The sequence below is a fragment of the Vulpes vulpes genome, chromosome X, assembly GCF_048418805.1.
Source record: "Vulpes vulpes isolate BD-2025 chromosome X, VulVul3, whole genome shotgun sequence".
Taxonomy (NCBI): Eukaryota; Metazoa; Chordata; class Mammalia; order Carnivora; family Canidae; genus Vulpes; species Vulpes vulpes.
The window spans coordinates 15507970-15533363 of record NC_132796.1 but is presented as its reverse complement, the minus strand read 5'-3'; the positions used below and the strand labels follow the sequence as shown (position 1 = coordinate 15533363).

General features: G+C 44.7%; 1 protein-coding gene across 18 annotated transcripts in view; it reads left to right on the top strand.

Moving 5' to 3' along the window:
- Positions 1 to 25394, top strand: part of SH3KBP1 (SH3 domain containing kinase binding protein 1) — a 334655-nt gene that overhangs the window by 257526 nt on the left and 51735 nt on the right. For all 18 annotated transcript variants that reach the window (XM_025997485.2, XM_025997483.2, XM_025997484.2 and 15 more), the window contains 3 exons: positions 9030 to 9137; positions 20108 to 20159; positions 23072 to 23152. In XM_025997485.2, coding sequence (XP_025853270.1) covers positions 9030 to 9137; positions 20108 to 20159; positions 23072 to 23152 — 241 coding nt within the window. The remainder of the gene's footprint in view (positions 1 to 9029; positions 9138 to 20107; positions 20160 to 23071; positions 23153 to 25394) is intronic.

Here is a 25394-nt window from a genome sequence, read left to right as displayed (position 1 = left end):
AGAAAGCAGAAAACTCATCAGCTAGAGGAAACCGAGATTGTAATTCAGGGCTGCCAGGGTGACTGGACTTTCGGGGCAGTGAATTGCCAAGGAGCAAGCTGTACAAAGAGCAAGCTCCAGCAGGCTATATAGAGGAGTCTCTTGAGTCTTTTGTCAAATACTAAGCTGTGCATCAACAGGGCAAGACTCTGCCAGGCCTAGCAGAAAACAAGCACATGGGAGCAGGTGGGCCATGAGCTGAATGAGTATCTCAGAAGTCACCAGGGATGGGAGGGTGGTGGCCTTTCTGGCCAAGCAGGGTAGAAAAACTCTGTTGAATATACCTGGCATCTAATTGAGAACCCAGAAAAGGCAGCCACGGGAACAGTGCTACCCTAACCTACCCTAACAAAGTATTTAAGCAGAGCCTTGACAGGTCAAGCTGATCTGCAAGTAACTTGCTCGCCATAACAAAAACTCAACGTTCTTACAAGGAGGATCGCAAAAATCCAGTCTTCAGGGTGTAGCTTATATAGTTGTTGAGACCATACTGTCACAAATTACTCTATGTATGAAAAAGTAGGAAAATGTGAGGGATGTTGTGAGTAGCTTATAGAAGACATGGGGACATTTCTGAATAGTTTGCAGGCATCCATACATGCTTCAGTTCATATTCGCATGACCAAGTGGAGGCTTGATTAGTGCTCTTTGTGTGTTCCTCATCCAATTTTTCTTTCTCTCTCTCTCTCTCTTTCGAGAGGCAGAGACCCAGGCAGAGGGAGAAGCAGACTCCCTGCGGGAAGCCCGATATGAGATTCAATCCCGGAACCGTGGGATCACGACTTGAGCCAAAGACAGACGCTCAACCGCTGAGCCACCCAGGCATCCCTAGTTTTTCATTACCAGTTATATAATATGTCAAATGACAGAGTCCTAAACTAACGTTGCAAAGCCTGTAAGCTATTGCCCAATAAAAAAAATCAGGGTTTTTTTTTTTTTTTTACAAGTTAGATAAATTCTTTGAGGTCATGAGTTCTCAGTATCAACAAAATAGTGAATGACTCCCTAAGCCTTGACAATCCTAGAATGTTGACATTTGTAATGTGACATTTTCCTTTTTTTTTCCTTTAATTTCTTTCATCAGTGTTTTATAGTTTTCATTTTGTAGGTCTTTCACCTCCTTGGTTAAATTTATTCCTAAGTATTTTATTATTTTTGATGTGACTGTGAGTGGGATTGTTTTCTTAATTTCTTTCTAGTACTTCATTGTTAGTGTATAGAAATGCAACAGATTTCTGTATATTAATTTCATGTCCTGAAGCCTTACTGAATTCATTTATCAGTTTGAATAGTTTTTGGAAGAGTCTTTCGGATTTTCTCTATAGAGTATAATGTCATCTGCAAATAGTGTAAGTTTGACTTCTTCCTTGCCAATTTGGATGCCACTTACTACTTTTTGATGTCTGATTGCTGAGGCTAGGACTTCTAGTCTATGTTGAACAATAGTGGTGAGAGTGAGCAACCCTGTCATGTTCCCGACCTTAGGGGGAACCTAAGGTCGGGAACCTAACAAAAACCTCTCAGTTTTTCCCCCATTAGGGATGATGTTAGCTATGGGTTTTTCATATAAGGCCTTTATTATGTTGAGATATGTTCCTTCTAGACCTACTTTGTTGAGAGTTTTTATCATGATTGGATGTTGTACTTTGTCAAATGCTTTTTCTGCATCTGTTGAGATAATCATACGGTTTTTGTCCTTTCTCTTGTTAATATGATGTATCATACTGATTTGTTTTTTTTAAGATTTTATTTATTCATGAGAGACACAGAGAGAGAGAAGCAGAGACATAGGCAGAGGGAGAAGCAGGCTCCATGCAGGGAGCCCAATGCGGAACTTGATCCCGGATCCCAGGATCATGCCCTGAGCCAAGGGCAGACACTCAACCGCTGAGCCACCCAGGTGCCCCTATCATACTGATTTGTGAATATCAAACCACCCTTGCATCCCAGGAATAATCCCACTTGATCATGGTGAATGTTTTTTTTTAATGTACTGTTGAATTTGGTTTGCTGGTATTTTGTTGAGGATTTTTGCATGTGTGTTCATCAGGGATATTGGCCTATAGTTCTCTTTTTTAGCAGTGTCTTTTTCTGGTTTCATGTCAGGGTACTGCTGGCCTCATAGAATGAATTTGGAAGCTTTGCTGTCTCTTCTATTTTTTGGAATAGTTTGAGAAGATTAGGTATTAGCTCTGCTCTAAGTGTTTAGTAGAATTCCCCTGTGAAGCCATCTGGTCCTGACTTTTGTTTGTTGGGAATTTTTTGATTACTGATTCAATTTCATTGTTGGTAATCAGTCTGTTCAAATTTTTCTGTTTCTTCCTGATTCAGTTTTGGGAGGTTATGTGTCTCTAGGAATTTGTCCATTTCCTCTGGGTTGTCCAATTTGTTGGCATATAATTTTTCATAATATTCTCTTCTAATCCTTTGTATTTCTACAGTGTCAGTTATTGTTTCTCTTCCTTCATTTCTGATTTTATTTATTCGGGTCCTCTCTCTTTTTTTCTTGATGAGTCTGGCTAAAGGTTTATCAATTTTGTTTATCTTTTCAAGGAACCAGCTCCTGGTTTCATTGATCTGTTTCATTGGGTTTTTTAGTCTGGAATGTGACATTTCCTTGAGTGAGTTTGTATCTGGAGCTATCTCCTTGGTTTCTCTCATGAACTGTGGTCTGTCAGGCATTTCTTCTGACATTGAGAGAGACAGTAGTCTTCTTTTTCCCTCTTACCTCATAAACCATGATGCTGATGAGCCTGCTTTAATAACTGACTTACGGGGATGTTGGAAATTCTGAGCCAAAATCCCAGCCATGCAGAATAATTGCATCTCTTGGGGAGGTGTTAACAAGCAGAGGCAAAGCTGAGTGCTCTTGGGCTGTGGCTTCTATGGATCTTTCTCTCAATAGCCCCCCTGAAGCTCCACGCAGAAGACGTTCATTAGTAAATATTAAACAGCGCTTTCTGTACTGCTGGTGGGATGCTGAGGGTGTAAGACCCCCTCGGGACACTCTGAGGCTCACTTAACAGCCACACTGAAAGTGTACAGCACTCACTTTCTTCTGGCGTGATATCTCAGTCATCAAAGAAGGCCATGAAATTTTTTTTTCAGCCATGCTGGATAACTTCTGGGAAATCAGAAATTTCTGGGGAATGTGGGGACAGCTAACCACCAAGAGAAGTGACTGAGCACTTAAAATGAATCGATTTTAATCTTTCCATTTTTTGGTTTGATATGTCCATTTGTAAGCAATGCATTCCCGTCTGAACTCAAATAGTGCACTTACAGTGTCTGAGAAAATGTGGCCTACATTTTGGAGGTACTTTTTGTTTCTACAATTATAGACAAATAATTAATGCGGTACAGACCAACAGGTAAGCCACATCATATAGATGAAGCTTTCTTGTGTAGCTAATCTATACTTGCTCTTCCTCATTCAATTTGACCTCACTTCTGATGTTTGAAAATTGAGAGAAGTAGATCAATAGTCTGGGGGAAGATTGGGCCATCCATCATTTCATCCATTTAGCCAACATTTATTCAGAATCGGTATTTGCCTGGCAATGTTCTAGGTATTTGGTGGGTGTAAAGGTGTAAAGATAAGATCCTTGTTTTCAAAAAGCTTACCATTTTTGAGAGTCTTGCTACTCAAAGTGTGGTTCATGGACTAGCAGCATATGCATCACCCAGAAACCTGTTAGAAATACTGAATCTCAGACCTGCTTTAGACCTACTGAATCCAAATTGGCGTCTTCACAGGATCCCCAAGTGGATAGTATGTGCATTAAAGTTTGAGAAGCACTAGTCCAAATCATTGATTGTTAACCTGCATATTGGGAGGACCTGGGGACTTCTAACAAGTGCCGATTTCCTGGTGCCACCGCCTAGAAATTGTGCTTGAATTGTGGGGTGTAGCCCAGGCATTGGGAATTTTAAAAACTCCCCAGATAAATGTGCAACCACCATTGATAAACCCTAAACTATTAGGTTGCTCTGCATTCTTGACAAAAGGGAGCCCAGGAGGAGGTTGCAGCTCATTCTGTTAATCAATCTGCAAGCCAGGTGGCAGGTTTGTCTTTTGTAAACATTTGTAGTGCCTAGACTAGAGTCCGATTGGCCAGAGCTCACTGGTGACTTTCTGCCAACAAGTTGCATGTCGGGAGGTGACCGTCAGCCGGCCCCTGCTTTGGTTAGCTGTGTGACGTGCTGGAGTGCTTCAGCCACATTTTTCAGGGCTCCTCCGACAGGATCAAGTGGACTAAGGCATGATATTGGGGTCTGGGCAAGTCTTCCCTCCTCAGACCTGCCCTGGGGCCTTGGTGTCCCTCTCTTTGGCTTTCTTCCAAGTGTGTGAGCTACAGCCACTGGTGGTTTCACCCAAGGATGGTGACAAATGTGTGTGATCTTAATTCAGAAGCTTTCCTGGTCAGGGCATTGGAGCAGCTCAGTGGTTGAGTGTCTGCCTTTGGCTCAGGTCATGATCCTGGGGTCCTGGGATCGAGTCCCACATTGGGCTTCCCACAGGGAGCCTGCTTCTCCCTCTGCCTGTGTCTCTGCCTCTCTCTGTGTGTCCCACATAAATAAATAATCAATCAGTCAATCTATCTATCTATCTATCTATCTATCTATCTATCTATCTATCTATCATCTCTTTAAAAAGAAGATTTCCTGATCATATTGTCCCTCAAGGTCCCTGAGACCAGTCCATAGAATCACCATAATAATGATAACCACCAGCAGTTATGTGGCTCTTTACACCTCGCCAAGATTTTCCTGTGTGTCAAGAGACTGAGACCCAGAGGTTTTTTTTTTTTTAATTTTTTTTTTAATTTTTATTTATTTATGATAGTCACAGAGAGAGAGAGAGAGAGAGAGAGAGAGAGAGGCAGAGACACAGGCAGAGGGAGAAGCAGGCTCCATGCACTGGGAGCCTGATGTGGGATTCGATCCCGGGTCTCCAGGATCGCGCCCTGGGCCAAAGGCAGGCGCCAAACCGCTGCGCCACCCAGGGATCCCGAGACCCAGAGTTTTTATGACCAGAGGGCCACTTAAGTCTCTGCAGGCCCGTTTGTTCTCTTCCCCCTTTCCTGAGATAGCTCCGAGAACCTGACATAGTGCAGAATGTAGAGGTAGGACTACAGCACAACTACAGCTCTATTTATTCATTCCTTCAAAGGAAAAACATCATTTGTTTTTTATGAGGAAGAATACCATATTTTACTCAAATATCTGCCTGGTGATGAGGCAACCGGAAACCATTTTGAGGACTTGGTCATAGAAGAGTGACCATTCTATGTCAGAAATATCATTCTTTCCATACTCTTGACTCTTTTTAAAGTACTTTCCTCTGGTTTTGTGCCAGTAGAGTTATTTCTAATTGTCATTGTTCTGGAAACTTTCATCTACATGCTGATCTTTCACTCTTTCCCACTACAAACTCCTGCCTCATTCAGAAGCTGCCCCCTCAACCTGTTTATACTGTCCATTACTCATCACTATTGGAATCTCAAAATCCACTAGGGTGGTCATCATCTTGGGTTACATCTCTGTTTCCGGTATGATTATTAAGTGTCCCAGGTTTGAAAAGAATTTAAATGGTCACTCTCACATGTTCCAGTATTTTGGCTGCACTGCCTCTCTCCTCAGTGGTCAGCTGCTATCTCATTGTCCTGCTTTCACGCACCTCCTGCCATCCTCCTTGGGGACATCCGCTCCACCCTGATGACATGCTGGCCTCGCACATCACTGACCAGCTGCCATTCTGCTTCTGTCACTCACAAGGGCCATCTTGCCTCACACTTCACATCGCTCTTCAGTAGATGTTGGTTGGGAGCCCCCTGGGAGCCAGGCACTGCCTTCACTCTAAGTGCTGGTTCTTGAATGTTTTCTTCCATGACCCCTGCTTCCTGCTTTCCCTCTTCCCTTCCTTCATGCTTAGTGATCCTGCTTCTGACCTTTCTCATTGCCTTGGTTCGTCTCTCATTGTCTCTTTTTAGGCTACCTGGTTCATCTTGGTCCCCACTTGTTTTTAAATCTGGCCTAGCACTCCTGCTGGCATTTCTGCATCATATTGATTCGCTGTCTGCCTCTCCCACTAGGCTCTGAGCTCGGGAGCCCTGCAAGGACATTATGATTTTCTGTTTACCCCTGAATTCCTCTGCTATCCTGCATGTTTTCAGTCCTCAGTAAATAAATTAAATTTGCTGCTCCTTTACATTTCCAGAAGCACAGCCCTCATATGAATAATTGTCTCTTCGTCTCTGCCATCAAAAGGCTTGTTCTTTTGCCTGGTTTGTCAGAAAGGATGTATTTCCACTTCTCATTTTGCTATCAGAATTGTTCCCATTTCCCTTAAATTAGCTTCTCTTGCCAGGGGGTAAGAAGTGCCCTGCTCCAGATGCCTTGACCCTGAGCTGGTTTCTATCCTGCAGTGGGGCTCCCTCTTTCACTTTCCTCCATGTCCTGGGGCACACTGGCTGTTTTCTTTTAGGAATGTGCTTATCTCATCCATGAGCCTTGTATTTGTCTTCATACCAATCAGAACAGTAAGACAGATTGTACTCTACCTTCCCTCTCTTACCTTGAGTTACACAATGATTAGTACTGTTAATGTTTTCCTTAAAAAGCTGAGTATAGACAAGCCATCTAAGCCATTCGCCACTGATGGGAGATCTAATAAATATGTCATTTGCATACTTTTCCCCTGTAGGCATATATGAGTTCTCCAGTTATTCTCGATATGCTTCTGCAAATTTTCTTCATTGTTTTTCTCACACATAAAGGAAAAGGCTTCGTTACAATGATTCAACCCAATGATTGGGTTGCTTCTTGCCTAAGATAAGGCAAGGCATGGATATGCACTAGTCAGAAAGTTTGGAAGGAAGCTTTTGGAAAGAAATGTAGCACCCAACAATATTTGAGTGCCTTTTGTGGATGTAATTCTGTATCAGGTGCTTTGAAATGAATGTGCAGGGAAGTTCAGTCCTCACATAAGCAATCCCTTTGCGCATGAAAAGATTTAAGATTGTTTGAAAAGCTGTGAATGATTATCTCTGCTTTGGTACCAGAGCTCTTGGTTGATACCTGTTAGCCATAAGGACCTTGTATAATATTGTATGTGGGTCTCTCACATAAATCTCTAAGCTCCCTGGAGTTAAGGATCATGTTCTTTGCGTGTTTAACGTCTGGTGCCTACAAAAGGAACTTAAATATACTTTACATTTCATAGATGTTTGTTGAATTGAATATCGTGAAGTGCAAATTAACACAGTTGTGAGTATTCCAAGAAAAGATAAAGCACTCATCATTATCACTTTCCTAAAGGTGAGTTTCAAGCTGGGTTTGAAGAGAAGAAGGACTTGTCTGGAAAAAGAGGGAAAAAAAGGTGCCAGGCATTTCCTTAAAAGCAGAGCCTTCTGAATTGAAAGGTTTAATTTCTAAGGATTAAAAGTAAAAGAATGTCACCCCCCCCCCCCACCCCTTCACAACATTTCCTGGTATTGTTGATGACGAGATTTCTCAGAGTTGGAAGAACAGCAGGAGCCATCGTACTCTGCCACCACCGCCCCCATTCATGAATCCCGTCTGTGGGAACTGATGCTGGATTGTTTAGGGAGTGATGTGACATCAGCAGGACCAGAATACTTACCTGGGCTTCTCTTTGTCATTTTCCAAGAAAGACAAGCATTCTCTCATGTTGTCTTTTGAACCTAGGTTTGTTCTGGGTAAATCTGAACTTGATGCTTCAAATGTCTGTTTTTTGGTGTTGGTCAGGACTAGAATTTACCATCTCTGCTTGAGCCCTCCTGGCCCCTTCCTTGCCCCACCCCGGTGCTGTAGAGGACCGGGAGTGCCTCTCCATGGGCCCTGAGCATGATCTCCTCACTTTGTTGAGCATGCCCCGCTTCTGACGTACCTTAAAAAGACCTATGTGTTTCTAGCACTTTTTGGAAAGGCTTTGCTCATTTTAGGCTCTACAGGAATTAGTGATCACAGTCTGAGAACTGGGTTTTTACTCAAGGATGTGTACTCAACAGCAGTATACACTGTACATCCACCGGGCAGGAAGAAATGCCCAAGTGAGGAGGTTTGCGGTAGGCCAGGTGAGTCTTGGATTAGGCTGGTAGATGTGGAACTGGAGCTGGAGGACAAATATGAGATATATTATAAAGCTAGAGCAAATTGGCCTTCTAACTAATTGGATATGGAGTAAAATAGAAATGATTTTGTGGTCTGAGATTAAAGGCCCAGGAGAACCATGAGGCTGTTAGGCTCAGAACGGAAGCTTGGCACAGGCCAAGCTCTCCGGCTCTCTCTCTGGAACCTGTCATAAAATAGACGCTCAATAAACATTTGACAAGTGAATGAACAGAATAGGGATTATTTGAAGGGAAGCAGGTTTGATCTAGAAGAATGAGTAGATGTATTCTTTCATTTAGTAAGCAAACATGGAGTTCTGTGAGGTGGGGGAAGGGCTTTTCATGATGACAGCTGTGCCCCATCACCACTGAGAGGAGAAGGTGAGGAAGAACAATGCGTTCACGAGCTTGCCAGAAGTGTGATTTTTCTTATGCTTGGCCGATTGTCGCAAAGCCCTTTTTAATTTCCACAAGCTTTGTGATAGGGCAACCAAAGGGAACATTTGTGCGTGTGGTATTTTCTAAAGCACGTTTTACAGTTAACAAAATCATTTTATTTCAGCAAAATTCAGACGAAGAAAATACATATCTTCCCATCTTTAAAGAAAAGAAGATCGTATTGATTCAGGGCATCTGACAGCAGCCCTGGGTTTTGAGTCCCAGCCAGCAGCTCCAGCACACTTGTGCTTTTGTTCTTCCATCTGACTTGGAGATTTGTGCTGACTTCGTCTCAGTAACCACTGTTGCACTGATAGCGGCCTCCAGGAAAGGGCCTCCATTCTCTCTGAGAGTGGTGGCAGGCCTCCTCGGAGGGTGCTTGCCCCATTTCTCACTCTCTTCTCCCTGTTTTCCTAGGATTGCATCGACGTGGGCTGGTGGGAAGGAGAGCTCAACGGCAGACGAGGAGTTTTCCCTGACAACTTCGTGAAGTTACTTCCACCTGACTTTGAAAAGGAGGGCAATGTAAGTCTTCTGGCCTTGATGTCAGCGCTCCACACGCTCTCGAATTTGTGGCTTCCATGATGGGTGTTGGGATACCGGGTGAGGGGAGTTCAGCGGACCATTGAAGAGCACTGGCGTTTTCGTTCAGTGGACCTGGTTTCTGGGCCCTCGGCCGTCCTGTAGGCTGGGTGTGAGGGTGAACGAGTTCATTACCTGACAAGCCTCAGTTTCCTCATCTGACAGCTGGTCACAGTGACCCTTATACTGGTGTTGTTGCATGAATAAGATAATGTGTGTAAAGCACTCGTTGCAGTACCTGGAACATATAAGCACCCAAATGAGAAGAACTCTTGGGTGTCCCATTTGGTAAGCAGACTGCCTGCATCCTGTGTGGTATGTCCTTGGGGGCCAGTGGGTGGAATGCCCAATATTGTGGAAGTGGCTCCAAAGCACATTGTGAAGCCGAGGATGCAGTGAGGCCACTGATGTTCCTACGCTGTGTGTGCACAAACACGGACATGTATACAGACATACACACACGTCCATATATGTACTTGCATACACCTCTGATCTGTTTTCTCTCTGTGGGGACCCATTGTCCAATGCTGTTGTTTAAATGAGCTGGTCCATCTTTGCCTCGCTCCAGGTGAATTGTTTCCCTGATGATGATGGAACAAGAAATGTTGAAAAGTTAGAGGCACTTTACATCTTAAGAGGTCCTTTCCATTCTGCTGTGCCCCTCAGGGCTCTTTTCTCAGGCTTTCAGTTGACTTCTGCCTGCCTTTCTGGCCGGGTTCCTTTTTATGCCTGTTGGGGCTCTGCTACTGGACCATGAACCTGACCTTGACCCATGACCATTCCCTTGGAGCTGAGGTTTATGAAGGATTGCTACACACTGGTGGATTGGTTGCTAAAGACATTAAACAGCATTGATGGCATATGTACTGCTTAGATGAACAAATGTGATTGTTCAAGAAGCTGCCTCATGATCCCACCAAGGTCATACCCCATAGATCTTTAGATCAGTTTGAAGCATAGGGCCACACCCCTAGGCTTTTGGAGAGCTTGCTTTCCTGTATCGTTTAGCTGAAGAATGTTCTGTTCCTCATGTGTTATTCTCTCTTGGAACTGAGTTCGGGGTTCAGACAATCTGGATTCTGCTACCTGGTGTTTTCTTTGTCCCTGACACTTAATGCTGGTCCATGGACTACACTTTATCAGCATTGCCTGGAGCTTGTTAGAAATACTCAGACCCCGCCCTAGACCTGGTGCATCAGAACCTGCATTTTAACAAGATCCTCAGGTGAACTGTTTACACATTACAATTGGGGAAGTGCTGGCATAGAAGCAGGTATCTGTTTCAGTTGATGACAACCCCACCATCTAGTTCCTAACCATATTGTGGGAGGGGAATAAATTCTTAGAGAAGAATTCATCAATCAAGAAAAAAAAAACAATTTCTAGCAAGCAAAATCATTTGAGCCATTTTTACTGGATGATCACGGTGGTCGGTTATCAGTTGACAAAATCCATCCCTGAGAAAAACAGATGCTAACATTTAGTAATGACTGGATAGTCAATGTTTTGAAACAAGAGGACACAGGATTGAGGTTTGGCAACCGTTTATAGAGTGTAATACTTGTGACTCGAGGCTACAGCATCGGCTAGACCTGGGCTTGAATCATGGCCCTGCCACTTGTTCTGTTCAAGGTCACCTCACTGGATGTGTCTGAGCCCCAGTATTTTCATCTATAAAATTGTGAGAATAATTGTACCCACCTCGTTGAACTGTTGAGAAGCTAGGAATTCTTGAGCACAGCGCCTGGTACTTGGTAAAGGCTCCATATGCATTAACTTTTCTGGTCCTTGTAATTACTGTTTTCACGAGTGTGAGAAGGCTCCAGCTGAAACTATAGTAATGATAGAAGTCGGACTCTGGTTCATCTTGCTTCAGCTGGTCAAATCAACACATTTATCTTAATGTCTTTGTGAACTTCCCTGGGAATCCAAATGCATCTGAGAATTTTGATGATAGCCTTTAAAAAGAAATCTAGTACTTTAGAAACTATATTTATAGAGACAAGCGGGAACAGAATGGCATAATCTTCATGTTATTTCTCATATTTTTTCAGGATCTGCTACCTGGCAGTTAGGTTTTATGTTTATTTATTTATCCACTGTGTGTTTTTTGGATCCCTTCTCGTGGGCTAGCCACCGTGCTGGTTGATGAGAAGTGAAGAGTACACACAGTTACTGCCCTTGTTGGCTTAGAGTCAGGTAGCAGGTCTGATGTTCAGGGCCAGAGACCTGCTGGACCTTTCTGAAAGGACATCGAGGGTGGGCTTCTTCTAAGGAGTGGAGTGGAGAAGGCTGTTCAGACTGCCTGTTTGACCCTTCTCACCAATCTTTGCAAGCCTGGTGAAAGGTGTCCATGTCCTGAAGCATTTGGCTGCCAAAATCTTCCCGGTGACTCCTCTCCCTGTGGCCAAGAAATCTTAGCCAGCATGCTGTCCTAATGGACGTTTGCCACCTTCCTGGTTCTGATTGAGGTAGGATGATTTTGAAGGCTAAGGTAAAATCTGGATAATTCTATAAGCAAATGGGCAAAGTCTGTGGTTGCCTACATTGTGACACCTTGCTTTCTAGTTCTCAGTCACATTTTAGTGGGGCAATAAATACACCAGGTGAGAGATTCCGTGACATACTCTTTTAGGAGCTCTGCTTCGTTACGTAAGGTATTAAGGGAAGACTGCCGCCAAGATAGTGAAGTTGTCAGTGAGGAGTAGACTCAGCTTGCTCGTTGAGGCATGCACACTCTTTGGAGCCCCATGGGCATCTCTCTAACCTCAGACAAGCAGCCACCATCTCCTTGATAGGTCTTTTATTTTTTGTTTAAGATTTTTAAAATTTATTCATGAGAGACAGAGAGAGAGGCAGAGACATAGGCAGAGGGAGAAGCAGGCTCCCTTTGGGGAGCCCAATGCAGGACTCCATCCCAGGACCCTGGGATCACGACCTGAGCTGAGGGCAAACGCTCAACCACTGAGCCACCCAGGTATCCCCTGATAGGTCTTTTAACCTTGTCCCTAAGAAGAAATCGCAGTTGGGGAAAACAATAGGCAAACCTGTCAGACAAGGTAATGCCTACAGCTGAGAAATGACGGTATAATGTGACATTTAGCTTTTAGAAAATTTAAAGTATTCCAACCTTTTCAGCCCCTCTGGCCCACAGAACCAGCCAACCAGCTTTGCATTGGCTGTTATACCAGCTTTTATCGCTACACCCAGAGTATTGGTGAGCTGGTGACAATGTGATGGGAGCTGGGGCTGTTGTTGGCTGTGTAAAGATGATTAGAATCATTAACACAAATGCTCTGTGTGAATGACAGAGTCTGGAACATTATTCCACCACCAGTTTCAGCACGTGTCATCTTGTCTTGCCAGTGGCTGGGGCTGCAACCATTCACCCAGGAGAGAGGACAGTCTAGGATGATCAGGGTAGATAGCAGCAAACGGCATGTATTCAGCAGGAGACCTCTTGAATCAGTGAGCATTCTGACGAAGCTGGCTCTTTCTGCTGCTGTGGTATGGACTCAGGTGGTTACCACGGAGCCTTTGGGAATTTCCTGGAGGGCTTTCTTTCAGAGAATGCTCAGCAGATTCTCTCTCACTAGGTGAGAAACGCTTTGGGGCTTTCTCTCAAGATATTCCCCTGGGAGGGCGGAAGGGGGGGAGAGCACCCGCTGATCTCTTGGTGCATATTTTAGAGCAATTATGTAAGCTATTTATGAGAGAACCTAGATTCACTGGCTGTCTGTTTATTTTGAGACTTGACAGTAAAATTGAATATCAAAATGCAAAGATTAAATATTCTGAGAGCTCTAATGAAGCAATGCACATGCTCTGTCATGATTATTGAAGGAAAATGGGGGACCTGAACTCTCAAGTACAGCAGAAAATGTTTCACTGTCATTGAAAAAAATAGAAGAGCTATTCCAAATGGTAATTGTTCTGAAAGATTGCTTTTTAAGAGAAAGTCTCAGGCTCTAGAGCCTTGAAGAGAAACTGTTCAAATCACTGGAAGAAGATGTTACTGTTCTGCTATCCACTGACACGGAAGACTCTTCTGAGTTGATGTACCATGTCAAGAACCAGGGCACTTCGAAGGTTCCCATAGCAGATGTTCTGCAGTGGAGGGACTGCCTCTCCGGGACACAGAAACCTTCCCTGAAAGATTTCTAAAGATGCCTGTGGCTGCGATGCAGGCTCACCTTTGCCAACTCACAGAGACTTACCCGGCGAACAGACTGCCAGCTTACTAATTGCAACAAGAACTGAAATGTCAGCCAGTCTGGAACACATGGGTCTGCCTGCCCAGGGCGTTTGCTCCCTGTAGGCCTGGTTTTTAAGAAGCCAGATTCTACAGGAAACCACAGTTACCTGGTGCTTTCTGCGGGAGCAAGGAATGAAAACAGGAGGAGCTAGTCATTCTCACCTAGGGTCTTTCAGGTCTAACTTGAGGCCCCCTCATGCACCAGGGGGGAGGGTGTGCAGGGGAGCTGTATGTTAAGCTCAGCTAATCCCAGATGCTGCTCACGAGTGCACCCTACCTCCGGCCCCAGCAACTTCCACGGCTTTCGGTTTTCCCAGCTAACCGGACCCTTCTTGTTCATCGTCAATCTCCAGACACACTGGTACAGTCAACTCTGTTTCCCACATTCTCAATCATAGTTGAGTGCCAGCCTTGAGATTGTTCTAGATCACCCAGCAGTTTTGTAGGGTCCAAACTTTTACAGGAAAGGAAGACTCGCTTGATTCCTACGACGGCTATTCCGCTGTAGGGGGATTTTGCTGGCGTAACTGTGACTGCATTCTCTTTACCGTGTTCTTAGGAGGCCCTGTTCCTTCAGCCCCCAGCATCTGACAATCCCGTTTATAGAACTATCAAAACCCGAATTTTCTTTGTTCCTAGTCATGTCCTTCAGCCTTTTGAGAACCATTGCTTCTAGTTTCTAAAGATGTCTACTGAATTACTTCCCCAAATAGTCTTTCAAAGAGAAACAAATATGTGTTTCTAATAAGCAGCATTGTGAAAAAAAAATCTGCCTACAACCTTGTCTGTACGTGTAGTTTTCTGGGTAATTTCAGATGCAGAGATGGGGACTGTTGAGGCATTAATGTCACCCAAACGTGACCTAATAATGGAGTCCTAACTGAACTTCCCTGAAGCAGCCTGGCTGGTGCTCCTTCCCCTTCCCTTGCTAGTACTTAGAGCCTGTACTCTCTCAGCTGAGCACCTCATTCAGTTGTACTCTTGCCTGGAGTGATTCTCTGTCATCACTCCATCTCAGCTGTCATCTCTGAAGGCAGTCCATGTCCCAAGCTTCTCCTTCATGGGGCCTGAAAGTGTGTGTTTTAGTTCAGGCTGCTGTAACAGAATACCATAGACTGTGTGGTTTATAAACAACGGGACTTTATTTCTCACAATCTGGATGTTGGCAAGTCCAAGATCAAGGTGGCAGCAGATCTGGCATCTAGTGAACGTCCACTTCTTGTTTTATAGATGCCTGTCACAAGGCAGAAAAGGTAGGGGAGCTCACTAGGGTCTTCTCTAAAGACACTAATCCCATCCATGAGGCACCACCCTCATGACCCAATCGTGCCCCCAAAGGCAACACCTCAAGACACCACCACATGGGGGATTAGGTCTCACCCTGTGAACTTTGGGTCCACTCAGTGGACAAACATTTAGCCTATAGCAGCCCTCTTGATGCAGGATTGGTTCTCAGGAATTGCTTGTCCTTTGGTCATTGATGACCAGGTATACCTTCCCTTCCTTCGATTCCTCCCCTCCTACTTACTGCTCTCTCCTGCTCTAGCATGAAAGAGGAAGATGGGGCAGGGAAAAGCTGGGTCCTCTGTCAGATTCCTCCTCCCACTCACGGGGGAGCTCAGGCCTTTCTATCTGGATGTGAGGTCTGGGCATGGAGTTGAGGCATCAACTTTTACAGTGGGCAGAAGGAGCAGAGGCGTGAGCCAAGGGGGTAAATTGTGAGAGCATCTTGCAGGGGAAGCCAAATACTAAAGCCTGCGTGACTACCCAATAGGCTAACTGTGTGGATGGGCCTGGCTAAGAGGGAGACCAGGGATGCAGGCCACCAGGCCAGAGGTTAAGGAATCTCAAGAGAGGCCCTGCCAAGAGCAAGTTTTTATGGTGGACCCTGGGGACCTCCCGTGCTAGGGACTCTGCAGGGGGGCCCTTACAGATACTGTAATCACTGAGCATAGCCCCAGCTGCACTCTCCAAAGGTACTGCCAATCCACCAGGGACAGGGGAGAAAGGGCAGTGTGTGTTTCTAGAGCCATGAAGGGTACCCTGGTCAGGAGCTGTCCATTTTTGTCCTCTCTCCAGCCTCACACAGACCCCTCTAGAGAACTTGGCTGGATGCCTGAAGGAGGGCTTCCCAAGGCTCAAAATCAAGCCAAGGTTTGCTTCCAGAACCTTACCAAAATCCTCTAACAAAGCCCCCCTAAAGGGTACCCAGCCATCAGGAGTACACTCCTCTGGTTACTCTCAACGAACCACATGTGTGGGGCCAGAGCTCGAAGGCAAGAGGCCAAGTGGCAAATCAAAATTCCTGCCAGGGAGGCCAGTTGAGCCAGCTGATGAGCTCTTTGCCTGGAACTGGCCAGGCTTGCCAAACAAAGGGCAGAGTCAGCTCTGAAATCCATCAGCAGGAAGTAAGACTTGCCTTCCTGCTGTCTTCACTCCAGAGCATTCAGATCTATTTCCTTCCTGGTAATAATGGTAAGAAATCAGATCTAGTTAATGAATGTATCCTCTGAAGGATGGTGTTTGCTTCTGTGTCCCGGCCAATGACTGCACCCAGGCAGACTCACATGCAGGCACACACAGGCCTGTACACCCTGCATATGTGAAGACCATGGAACGCATTCTGCTTTCCTAGAAATCAGAAAACGTTGGCTCACTGATTTTGTTGGAACATTTTCACGTTGGCTTTTAACAAATTGCTGCGATCTGGACAGTGAGGGATGTGAGTTCTAGGCTGTCTTTGGCCAGCACCTAGCTGTCTCTACGGCCCCCACCCCGGGGCCTCAGTCTTCTCAGTGTAGAGGGGACCCTGTGATCACTCGTAGCTCTGACATCCTGTTTCTAGCATCGATCTGCGAACCAAGCAGGCCAATGCCACCTGAGTTTGGATCTGGAGTGTTATATTTCCACTATGGAGGGAGGGCTAAAGCAAAGAAGTAGAACAAGTGCCTCTAAAAATTCATAACTTAAATTTTTTTTAAATTTTTATTTATTTATGATAGTCACAGAGAGAGAGAGAGAGAGAGAGAGAGAGAGAGAGAGGCAGAGGCAGAGACACAGACAGAGGGAGAAGCAGGCTCCATGCACCAGGAGCCTGATGTGGGATTCGATCCCGGGTCTCCAGGATCGCGCCCTGGGCCAAAGGCAGGCGCCAAACCGCTGCGCCACCCAGGGATCCCTAAAAATTCATAACTTAAAATACTCGTCTGAGTTGAGAGGGTGTTTCTGACTGCCCACCTGTGGCGCTAGTTGATCCTGGTCAGCTCCTCAGAGAAAGTGCTGGGCTCCTGCTTAACCTGGAGGTCCCCTCCGTGCTGTGTCCTTCCTCTGGTCACAATTGGACATTTTGGGGAAAACCGACTAAGTGACATGGCTTACGTCTTTTTATTTGAGAATCATAAACGCCTGTGTTGAAGTTTTTCCCGTGACATTTTGCTACACATTTTCCCAGCCTGCCTTCTCAGTTGTCACTACTCGGTCTTCCTGTTGCATGTAAAGAAGAAAATCCCCAGAGGCTCACGTGTAGTTTTGTGTTAATCCTGGGGGTGGGGTGGGGGATGGGGGGGATCTGGAGCTTCATGGAGCCCTGGCCCAGGTTCTGGTTTAGGATTACCTTCAAAGACCTCTCATTTGAAAACATGGCATCATTTCTCATCTAAGGAAGCAGGAAAGCTAAGTTTGATGGAATCAGAAAGTGAAGTCAGTCAAAGGGGGAAAAAGAAAACAGGACAACCTGTAAACCTGCTTTGCTAATAAGCCAAGCTTGGCTCCCAGCCAGTGCTAGATCAAGCCTGGTGGGCGCAAGGCACACAGTCATAGATGGTTCCCTCCTTTCAAAACTGCCCCCAGCTGCCTCCACTACTGCCAGGGCTCCGCATGACACATCACACCTCTACCTTCTTCCTCTGCCACAGTGAGGCACACACTTGCCACGACCACACTAGCCACACGCTGTTAGCCTCACGCCTCCCATCCTCTCCGTGTCCCTCTGCTCGGCTTTGTCGCATTTCATGTGTTGGCTCCATGCCAAACCTGACACAATGCTAAGGGATTTTTTTTTTCTTTGCACAGTAATCTTGGAAAACTTGATGATTTGTAATTGTCGTTTTTTGGGGGGGGGGGGCTGTGGTTTGAGGCAAGGTCACTGGGAACAGCCTCGGCAAGAGGAGGCTCATGTGAAATTGGTTATAAAATTTTTCAAATGAGCAGGAAGTGAGCAAGACTTATCCATGGGTAGGCATTGTTGGGGCTTGGCTGGGAAGAACCAGGCCGCAGGGTGCTGGCTGTTCTGTGAATAAGAAATTACGCTGATTCTGAGGTAAAGGAAGGTTCGTTGGCAGAGTTTCAGCAATAACTTCATTAGGTAAACACACATCTGTCCCCAGCTAATTTATAGAAGGACAGAGAAGGGAGGCAGAAAGAGGAAGAAGTTGGAATGGAGAGCCGGAAGGGACAGGCCAATGGGAAGGGGCCTTCTGCCAGGGGACAGCCTGTGTGCAAGGGGAGGTGACCCTTAGAGCATCTTTCTTTCTCTTGTTTGTCATGAAGTTAGTCTGTACTCATATGGACAGTACGGAAAACATTAAGAAGGAAACATACCCACATACCCACACTCACATGTGCCCATAATCCTACACTAGCCCCATATCACACTATACATTTTTTTCCTTTCTAATTTTTTTCTTTCTGTATATTTTGTAACATAGTTGATTTGAGCTCATACTGTAGCTGCAATTTGATACCCTTTTTTTCCCCCCAACTTACACATGATACAGTTCCCTGTGCTTATGTACACTCTGTATGTGGTATATGGCCATGTGGTGGTCCGTCTTGTGGATGCTCTCTGGCAAGGCGGGTCCTTCACAGTGGTTAAGAGCACGCCTGTGGGTCAGACAGCATGGGGCTGGGCTCTCAGCCCCCCACCCTCGTGACTTTGAGAAATGGCTTCATCTCTTTGAGGCTCAATCACTTCATCTGCAAAATGGGCATAGTAACATCACTACTTACATGATTGTCACAAAGATTCAACAGGGCAGTGCTTACTGACTCCACCTCCTCTCAAGAGGGAGGTAATACCATTGCCATTTTACAAGTGAGGAGGCTTAGCTAGATCAGTTCACTTGCCCAGTGTCCATGGCCAAGAATCGAAGGAGCCAGCATTTGTAATCCATCAGTCTCAGAAGCCCCACCTCACAGCCACGATACTACACTACTTATTCAAGGTAACTTGGCCATGTCACCCAGCTACTGAAGAGCAGAGGTGGCATGTCCCAGAATCCAGAGTCCACATGCTGGGATGCCTCCTGAAAAAGTTCTTTATGAGTCTCGTATTCTCCAGCTTTTACTTGAAATCATTTCTTCATGTGCTCTAGTACTGGAGCAGTTGCCAGCAGGTCAGGGCCGGGGACTGGTGGGTGCTTTGGCTGGTCCTTGCAGTAATGTCATAGTGGTACATTTTCCGAGTGCAAGAAAGTCTGTGAAGCTGTTTAAAAAAATAATCATCGGTGTGTGATGCCCAGAGAGGGTCAAGAAAAACATCAGCAGCAACATGGATTGTATTCTTGTCCTATTTCCATCTTTCCTTAATGATTTTTTTTCATTCCTTAATGATTTTTTTAAAGATTTTTTTAATTTATTCCTGAGAGACACAGAGAGAGAGAGAGAGAGAGCGAGAGGCAGAGACACAGGCAGAGGGAGAAGCAGGCTCCGTGCAGGGACCCCGATGTGGGACTCGATCCCAGGACCCCGGGATCATGGCCTGGTCTGAAGGCAGATGCTCAACCACCGAGCCACGCAGGCGTCCCTCCTTAATGATTTTGATATTGAGATGGTTCTCTCTTTGCCTCTGGTTCCCCTCTCCAAGAATCGTTTCCAAGAATTGTGCCCTGGCTGGGCTCTTGACCCCTGAGTCATTTACCAAGTCCAGCCTGACCATCTTCCTCCTACAGTCAGTCCTGGGTGAGTGAGCAAGGAGAGGCCCTGGAACGGGTTCAGGGACCGATGCCACTGATTGCATTGCTGCCTCATCACCTACAGAGTGACAGGTTGTGAGAGGAAAACAAATCGGAGCTGATATGCAAGAAAAGCTCCATTCCACTTTCTAGGGTGCAACTGGTCTTTGGGGGTGGGGGCTCATGAATGGCCTGCCAGCCTCGGGGTCAGGAGGAGCTGAAGGTTGAAGGCACAGACTCCCAGCCATGGAAGCCCCTTGGCCTGCTTTTGCTGAAGGTCCCACAGTCCAGAGCAGATCTGATTTCGAGCTGTCCCAGTGACTCTCCTGAATCACTTGGTTATTCAGCAGATTAAATCTTAATTGCAAATGCGGTTTCAGCGTAGGAGGACCATTGTGCTTGCTGGTTTCAGGCCATTTTTGCTGAGCCGTGCTTTTCCAGAAGGCTGTTACAAATTTAGAAAGGGGGAAATGGTATTTCATTTGTCCATCAGAGTTTTGTTTTGCAGACTGAATTTATTTTAGTGTTGGTTTAAAGGTGCCAAAACTTGACATCCCTGGAGAGAGACTTGCTCAATTTTTGGAGAGCTCCTCTGGACTGTCCAAACTACATCTAGAAAACAATGTCTGTGGTCCTTATGTGACAGGCCAACAATCTTGTTGGCTTGCCAACGATCTCATATGTTATCATTTTGATTAATTTTTCAGAGACCCAAGAAGCCGCCTCCTCCATCCGCTCCTGTCATCAAGCAAGGGGCAGGTAATGTGCTTCCTTTCTAGACACAACGTGCATCTTTCTGTGTATATTTACAGCACCCTTGGTAGAGCTTAAGGTTCTTAGATCCTTTTGCCATGGATTACCAAATTGGAAAGTTACCACTTGGTCTCAACAGGCAGATTTTAAATATACTGCTGTTTTTCCTAAAAAATAAACATATCATTAAAATGTATCCCTGGTACAGTGAAAAAAATCTAGCCTCCCAAATGAATAACCAAAAAAATTTTGCTTTGGAGTAAACCAGGGTGTTTTTTCTCTTTTATTTTTTCTATTTCTAATCAACTGCTTTTGAGGAAAGAACTTAATTGTCCTGCTTTTGCCCATGCCCACCTAATCTTGAGGGTCAGCTTAGGGAGGATCGCTTCCCACGGGTCATAGCCTTACCACGTATGTACAGTGGTGCTGAATTTTTAACCAAAAAAAAAAAAAAAATTGTGTGGTAAACCAAAATTTGTACTTATTTCACTTACCCCCTCCAACAAAAAATGTTATTCTAGCAACAAATACTTTTCCTCATGATACTTTTTTTTATCTTAAAAAGAGTCCAGTTCACTTTTTTCTATGTAGTTCAGATACTAAGGTTGAATAATATAGGAAGACTTGATATGGTTGGACATTTGGTAACTCATTGTACACAGGATTCTCATACATAAAAATGATCCTTCATATTTCCCCATAGAACTCCTCTTTATAATTGTTAAGAACTAATTATGAGGAGAAATTCCTCCATGAATAACTAGTTAAGTGGCATTTTAAAAAATTAACAACTAAAACAGAAGAAGAGTAGGGGTATTTTTAGTTCTGCATATTAATAACTGTGAAATTTCTATAGCATTTGAAGTATGAATAAATTTCCAGATTGGTTTATTCACAGATTTATTAAGGAGTGATTTTTTTAAAGTTTTTTTTGGCCCACCGAGTTGTGGGGGAAATCAGTTTGATCCCAAATTCCTTTTCCATTCCCTTTAGCATAGTTGAGAATTAAGGAGATTAAGCCCTGAAATGAGGTGTTAATTACATCTCTGGCTCCGCCCCCATCCTCGTTTGCATTGAGCAGTTTAATTTTGCCACCTAGTGGTTCACACTGGATCAATATTTTGTTGTGCTGAAATTAAAGCTCACTGTTGATTTGCATTTCTCTGACTACCTTTTTCCTCGAGACCTTGGTGATGGATTACAGACCAAGGAGATGAACTGAGTGGCCCAAGGCTCAAGTCGCCTAGAATGTAACTAGGATTGGATTCTTCGTGGTAGCAGGATTGTCAATTCCTCCTGCATCTCTAGGAATGATAACGAACTTCTTCATTATCTTTAGAAGCCTAGATTGTAGCATGATAGGCAAATTCTTTTCCTTTTAAAGCAATTTTATGAAAGGTTATGCTGGAGCTCTGTGGGGCAAAGCAATATGGCATTTAATTTTCCTAGATCCCTACTGCTCATTTATCCTACTGAATGATCCTGGGAATTGCTTTGTGACAGGGAGGTAGATATTTATATTTTCTCTATCATAAGCTTTCGTGTTTGATTATTTGATTAAAAAAAGATGTGGAATTGACAGAAATTAGAGTGTTTAATTTATAGTGAATCATTAAGGAAATTTAGGTAAAATGTGCTCAGTGGATTTTTTTTTTTTTTTAGTTCTTTTGGTTTCTGATGCTGTGTAATTGAGATTTTAGTACCAAGCACCCATCCATAGGGATGGGCATGTAAGGAATTCGTCCAGCATTCAAGCAAGTCTATCAGTCTGAGGAGTACTTGTGATTGGTTTCATGCTTTAGCTATTTTTCAAGTGTTCTTATGCACCTGAGGCCACAGACACTGCTGAAGACCCCAGTTGAGGGAGCAGCTGCAGTCCACTCGGCCATACAGGTGTATTTGGGGAAATGTAATATGTAACATTTGAAGCATTCAGACACAGATTGACAGGACTGAGGGAGAACCACATATCTTCACTGCACATCCCTCCACTTAAAAATTGCTGCTTAACAAACTACCCCAAATATTGTGGCAGAAAACAACTATCTTCTTATGCCCACAGATTCTGGGGTCAGGAATTTGAACAGAGCATAGCCAGGACATCTTGTCTCTCTGCTCCTTGATATTTGGGGCCTCAGCTGGGAATGCTGGGCCAGCTGAGGCTGGAGGGACCACTTTGGAGATGGCTGCTTCGCTCTGTCTGGCTCCCCTTGGTAGGAGTGGCTGGAGGGCTGGGCTCAGTGGGGGCTGTAGACCAAACTGTCTACACATGGCCTCTTAAGTAGGCCTCAGGGCTAGGGACTTCTCACATGGAAGCTCAGTATTCCAGCAAATAAAGCAAACACTATACCGTCTTTTGTGACACAGCCTTGGAAATTATATGCTATCATATTGGCCACTGGTTGAAGCAGTCACAAACCTACCCACATCCCAGACAGGGGACATAGACTTCATCTCTTAATGGGAGGGGTAGCAAACAATTTGAGGCCATATTTTAAAACTGCTACAACATAGAATCCAGGTCCCTGTGAAATTTCTTTTTATTTGTAGAGCAATAGCCAGTGACCCACTATTTGCATATTTTGATGATTGACTTGTTTATACATATTTTCCACCCACACCCAGTGGTTTCCTGTGACTGTTTTGATGCCTAAGGAAGTCAGATTTAAATATCAGAAAATATTAGTGGCGTTCTTATAAATTAAGGATGTATATAGGCAGGCAAACTAAACAGCATAGGCCAGAAGTGGCTTCTGCTATTTCTAAGCGGCTTTTATTTGCCAGGTAATACCAGTGCTCAGCTTAGGGGGAAAAAGTCTATTGACTTTGCTGCATTTGATAAATATTTAAAATGCTGGTGTGTCTAATAAATGGTTAGAGAAAACATGTTCTGATCACTGTTATCCTTTCCCCCATAGGTACCACTGAGAGAAAACATGAAATTAAAAAGATACCTCCTGAAAGACCGGAAACACTTCCAAATAGAACAGAAGAAAAAGGTATGAAATCATGTCTTCACTGGCACTGATAGGAAAGCCATCCCTCATAGGGCTAGTCCACATTACCCACAGTTTGTTTTGGGGTGGGGTTAAGGGTGGCATATGGTGATTATGTTTTTATTTTGGTTGCTTTTAAATATTCCATTTCTAAGGAAATAGGAGAAAGGGTTATGTGGTGCTTCTTTGGGCCAGAATTCCTCATAAATGAAAAACAACCAGCCCAGTCACTTAACACATTGGGTTTCTTCCATCCTGGTCTTCCTGCCATCGCTGTCCTCCCTTCACCAGTGACATCTGGAAGTCCAGGTGCAAACTGGAAGTTTTCTAAGGGCCTGGATGGATCCACCTCTCCCATGCCCAGTGCTCCAGGGTGCTTATTCACTGTTGACAGGTGGATGGGACTGAGAGAAATTCCCATCCAGACAAGTGAAAAACTGTCATCCTTGGTCACTGCTGGACTTTCGATCTGGCTACTATGTCACAGACACATGTCCTTTGTAAAGAATCCTGGGGGGCAGAGGGCATAGCAAAACTGGGAGAAGCAGCTCAAGGCCCTAATGTCATCTGAAGGGAATGATTTCACCAGTCTCACACAGTCAGCTTTACAGATGTGTTTGACTCCTACTGTTCTGAGTGTGTCTCCCAAAGAAATCTGCATGCTGTGGAAGGGCTCATTTTGTTAGGTGTCTAAGATTTGATTGATCACACATTTTATGGTAAAAGTGCTATGTTATTATTATGAACAGGAGGCAGAGCAAATCCCATTTTAAATAGCAGTTATTTGGAAGTCACAAGAGAAATGCTGAATTAATGAATGTAATTATTTCGAGGTGCTCCTGGGTGGCCTCATGAAATTTTATTGTGAAATTTAATATTTTCTATCAGCCTGCCAAAAGTTCTACCAATGTTGCCAGCTCTTAAGAAGTTACATCTCTTTCTTTCTCAGTGAACACTTAAAATTTGAGTTGTGGAACCTCGTTGAGAAGGCCAGTTCTGTGTCCCGGATCAGTGAAAAAACAGCCGTGTGTGTATCACACAAACAGCCCTTTGAGGAGAGCGTGTGCTGTGATGTAGCCAAACACTGCCCCCCGTCCACATGGAGGACACATGCCTAGTTTCTGGCTAACAGCCAGGCTCCATGATAAGGACACTTCCTGCTCTGTTCCACGCTGACTAACATAAGGACCCAGCTTACATGTGAACAACTGCCCTAGTTGGCTGGCCAAGTGGCCACACACTTCTGGTTCCTTCCACTCCTATGGTTCCTTGCTCAGTGCCGCAGTGGGTCTGGAAAGCAGAAACCCTGTCAGAAGCAACAGGGAAGCCGGAAAGCCAGACAGCCAGCCCTACCCTGAGACTTGGCCTCCCTGTGAGGTGGCCACAAATCCCCCTCCCATTTGTTCTGCAGACTGGCAGAAGCGGGGGGCCCCCAGTCCCTCCTAGCAGAAGGAATCTCCCCTCCTTTGCATTTCAGCCAAGCCCTTCCTCCTCTGGTCCCCATGGACAGTAAATGAGTTCCCAGCATTCCTGGATGGAGGATATTCCCCTACTAAAATGTGGGAATAAGCACAGTGATATCTGTATAGTAACTGGTGGGCCTTTTAACACTTTTGCCGATCAGCCTGGGCCCCTGAACAATATGAGTTTGTGTTTACAAGCAAAACGTGTTCAGAGTTCCAGCTTACAAGTGAACACAGAAAACCTGCCTGTCCTCCAATGGGCAACTCTCTGAAGTTCCATCTTTATAAGGAAGAATGTGGGTACATGCTTTAAAAAAAGATTTTATTTATTTATTCATGGGAGACACAGAGAGAGAAGCAGGCTCCTCCCAGGGAGACTGATGTGGGACTCAATCCCCGGACCAGGATCAAACCCTGAGCCAAAGGCAGACACTCAACCGCTGAGCCACCCGGGCATCCCCTGGATACATGCTTTTTATACCACACCCAGGGCAAGGCTAATTGAGGATAGAAAACACAAAGCTGTCCATCACGCTGCTGCTCAGGTGGCCCCCAGATCTGACTTTATTATTATTTTTTATTTGTCCTTTCTTTATTGAGCTATGGTCATGGAGACCATCCCAATTTTCCATAAAATCTTCTCAATACTGCTGCAACATCATGGCATAAAAGATTCAAAGTGCCACCAGACATAAGGACCAGAGTTTTTTATCATAAACTATGAGGCTAGGTAATGTTTAAATGGGAATATTTGATATGGATGGTCAGATGAAAGATACCAA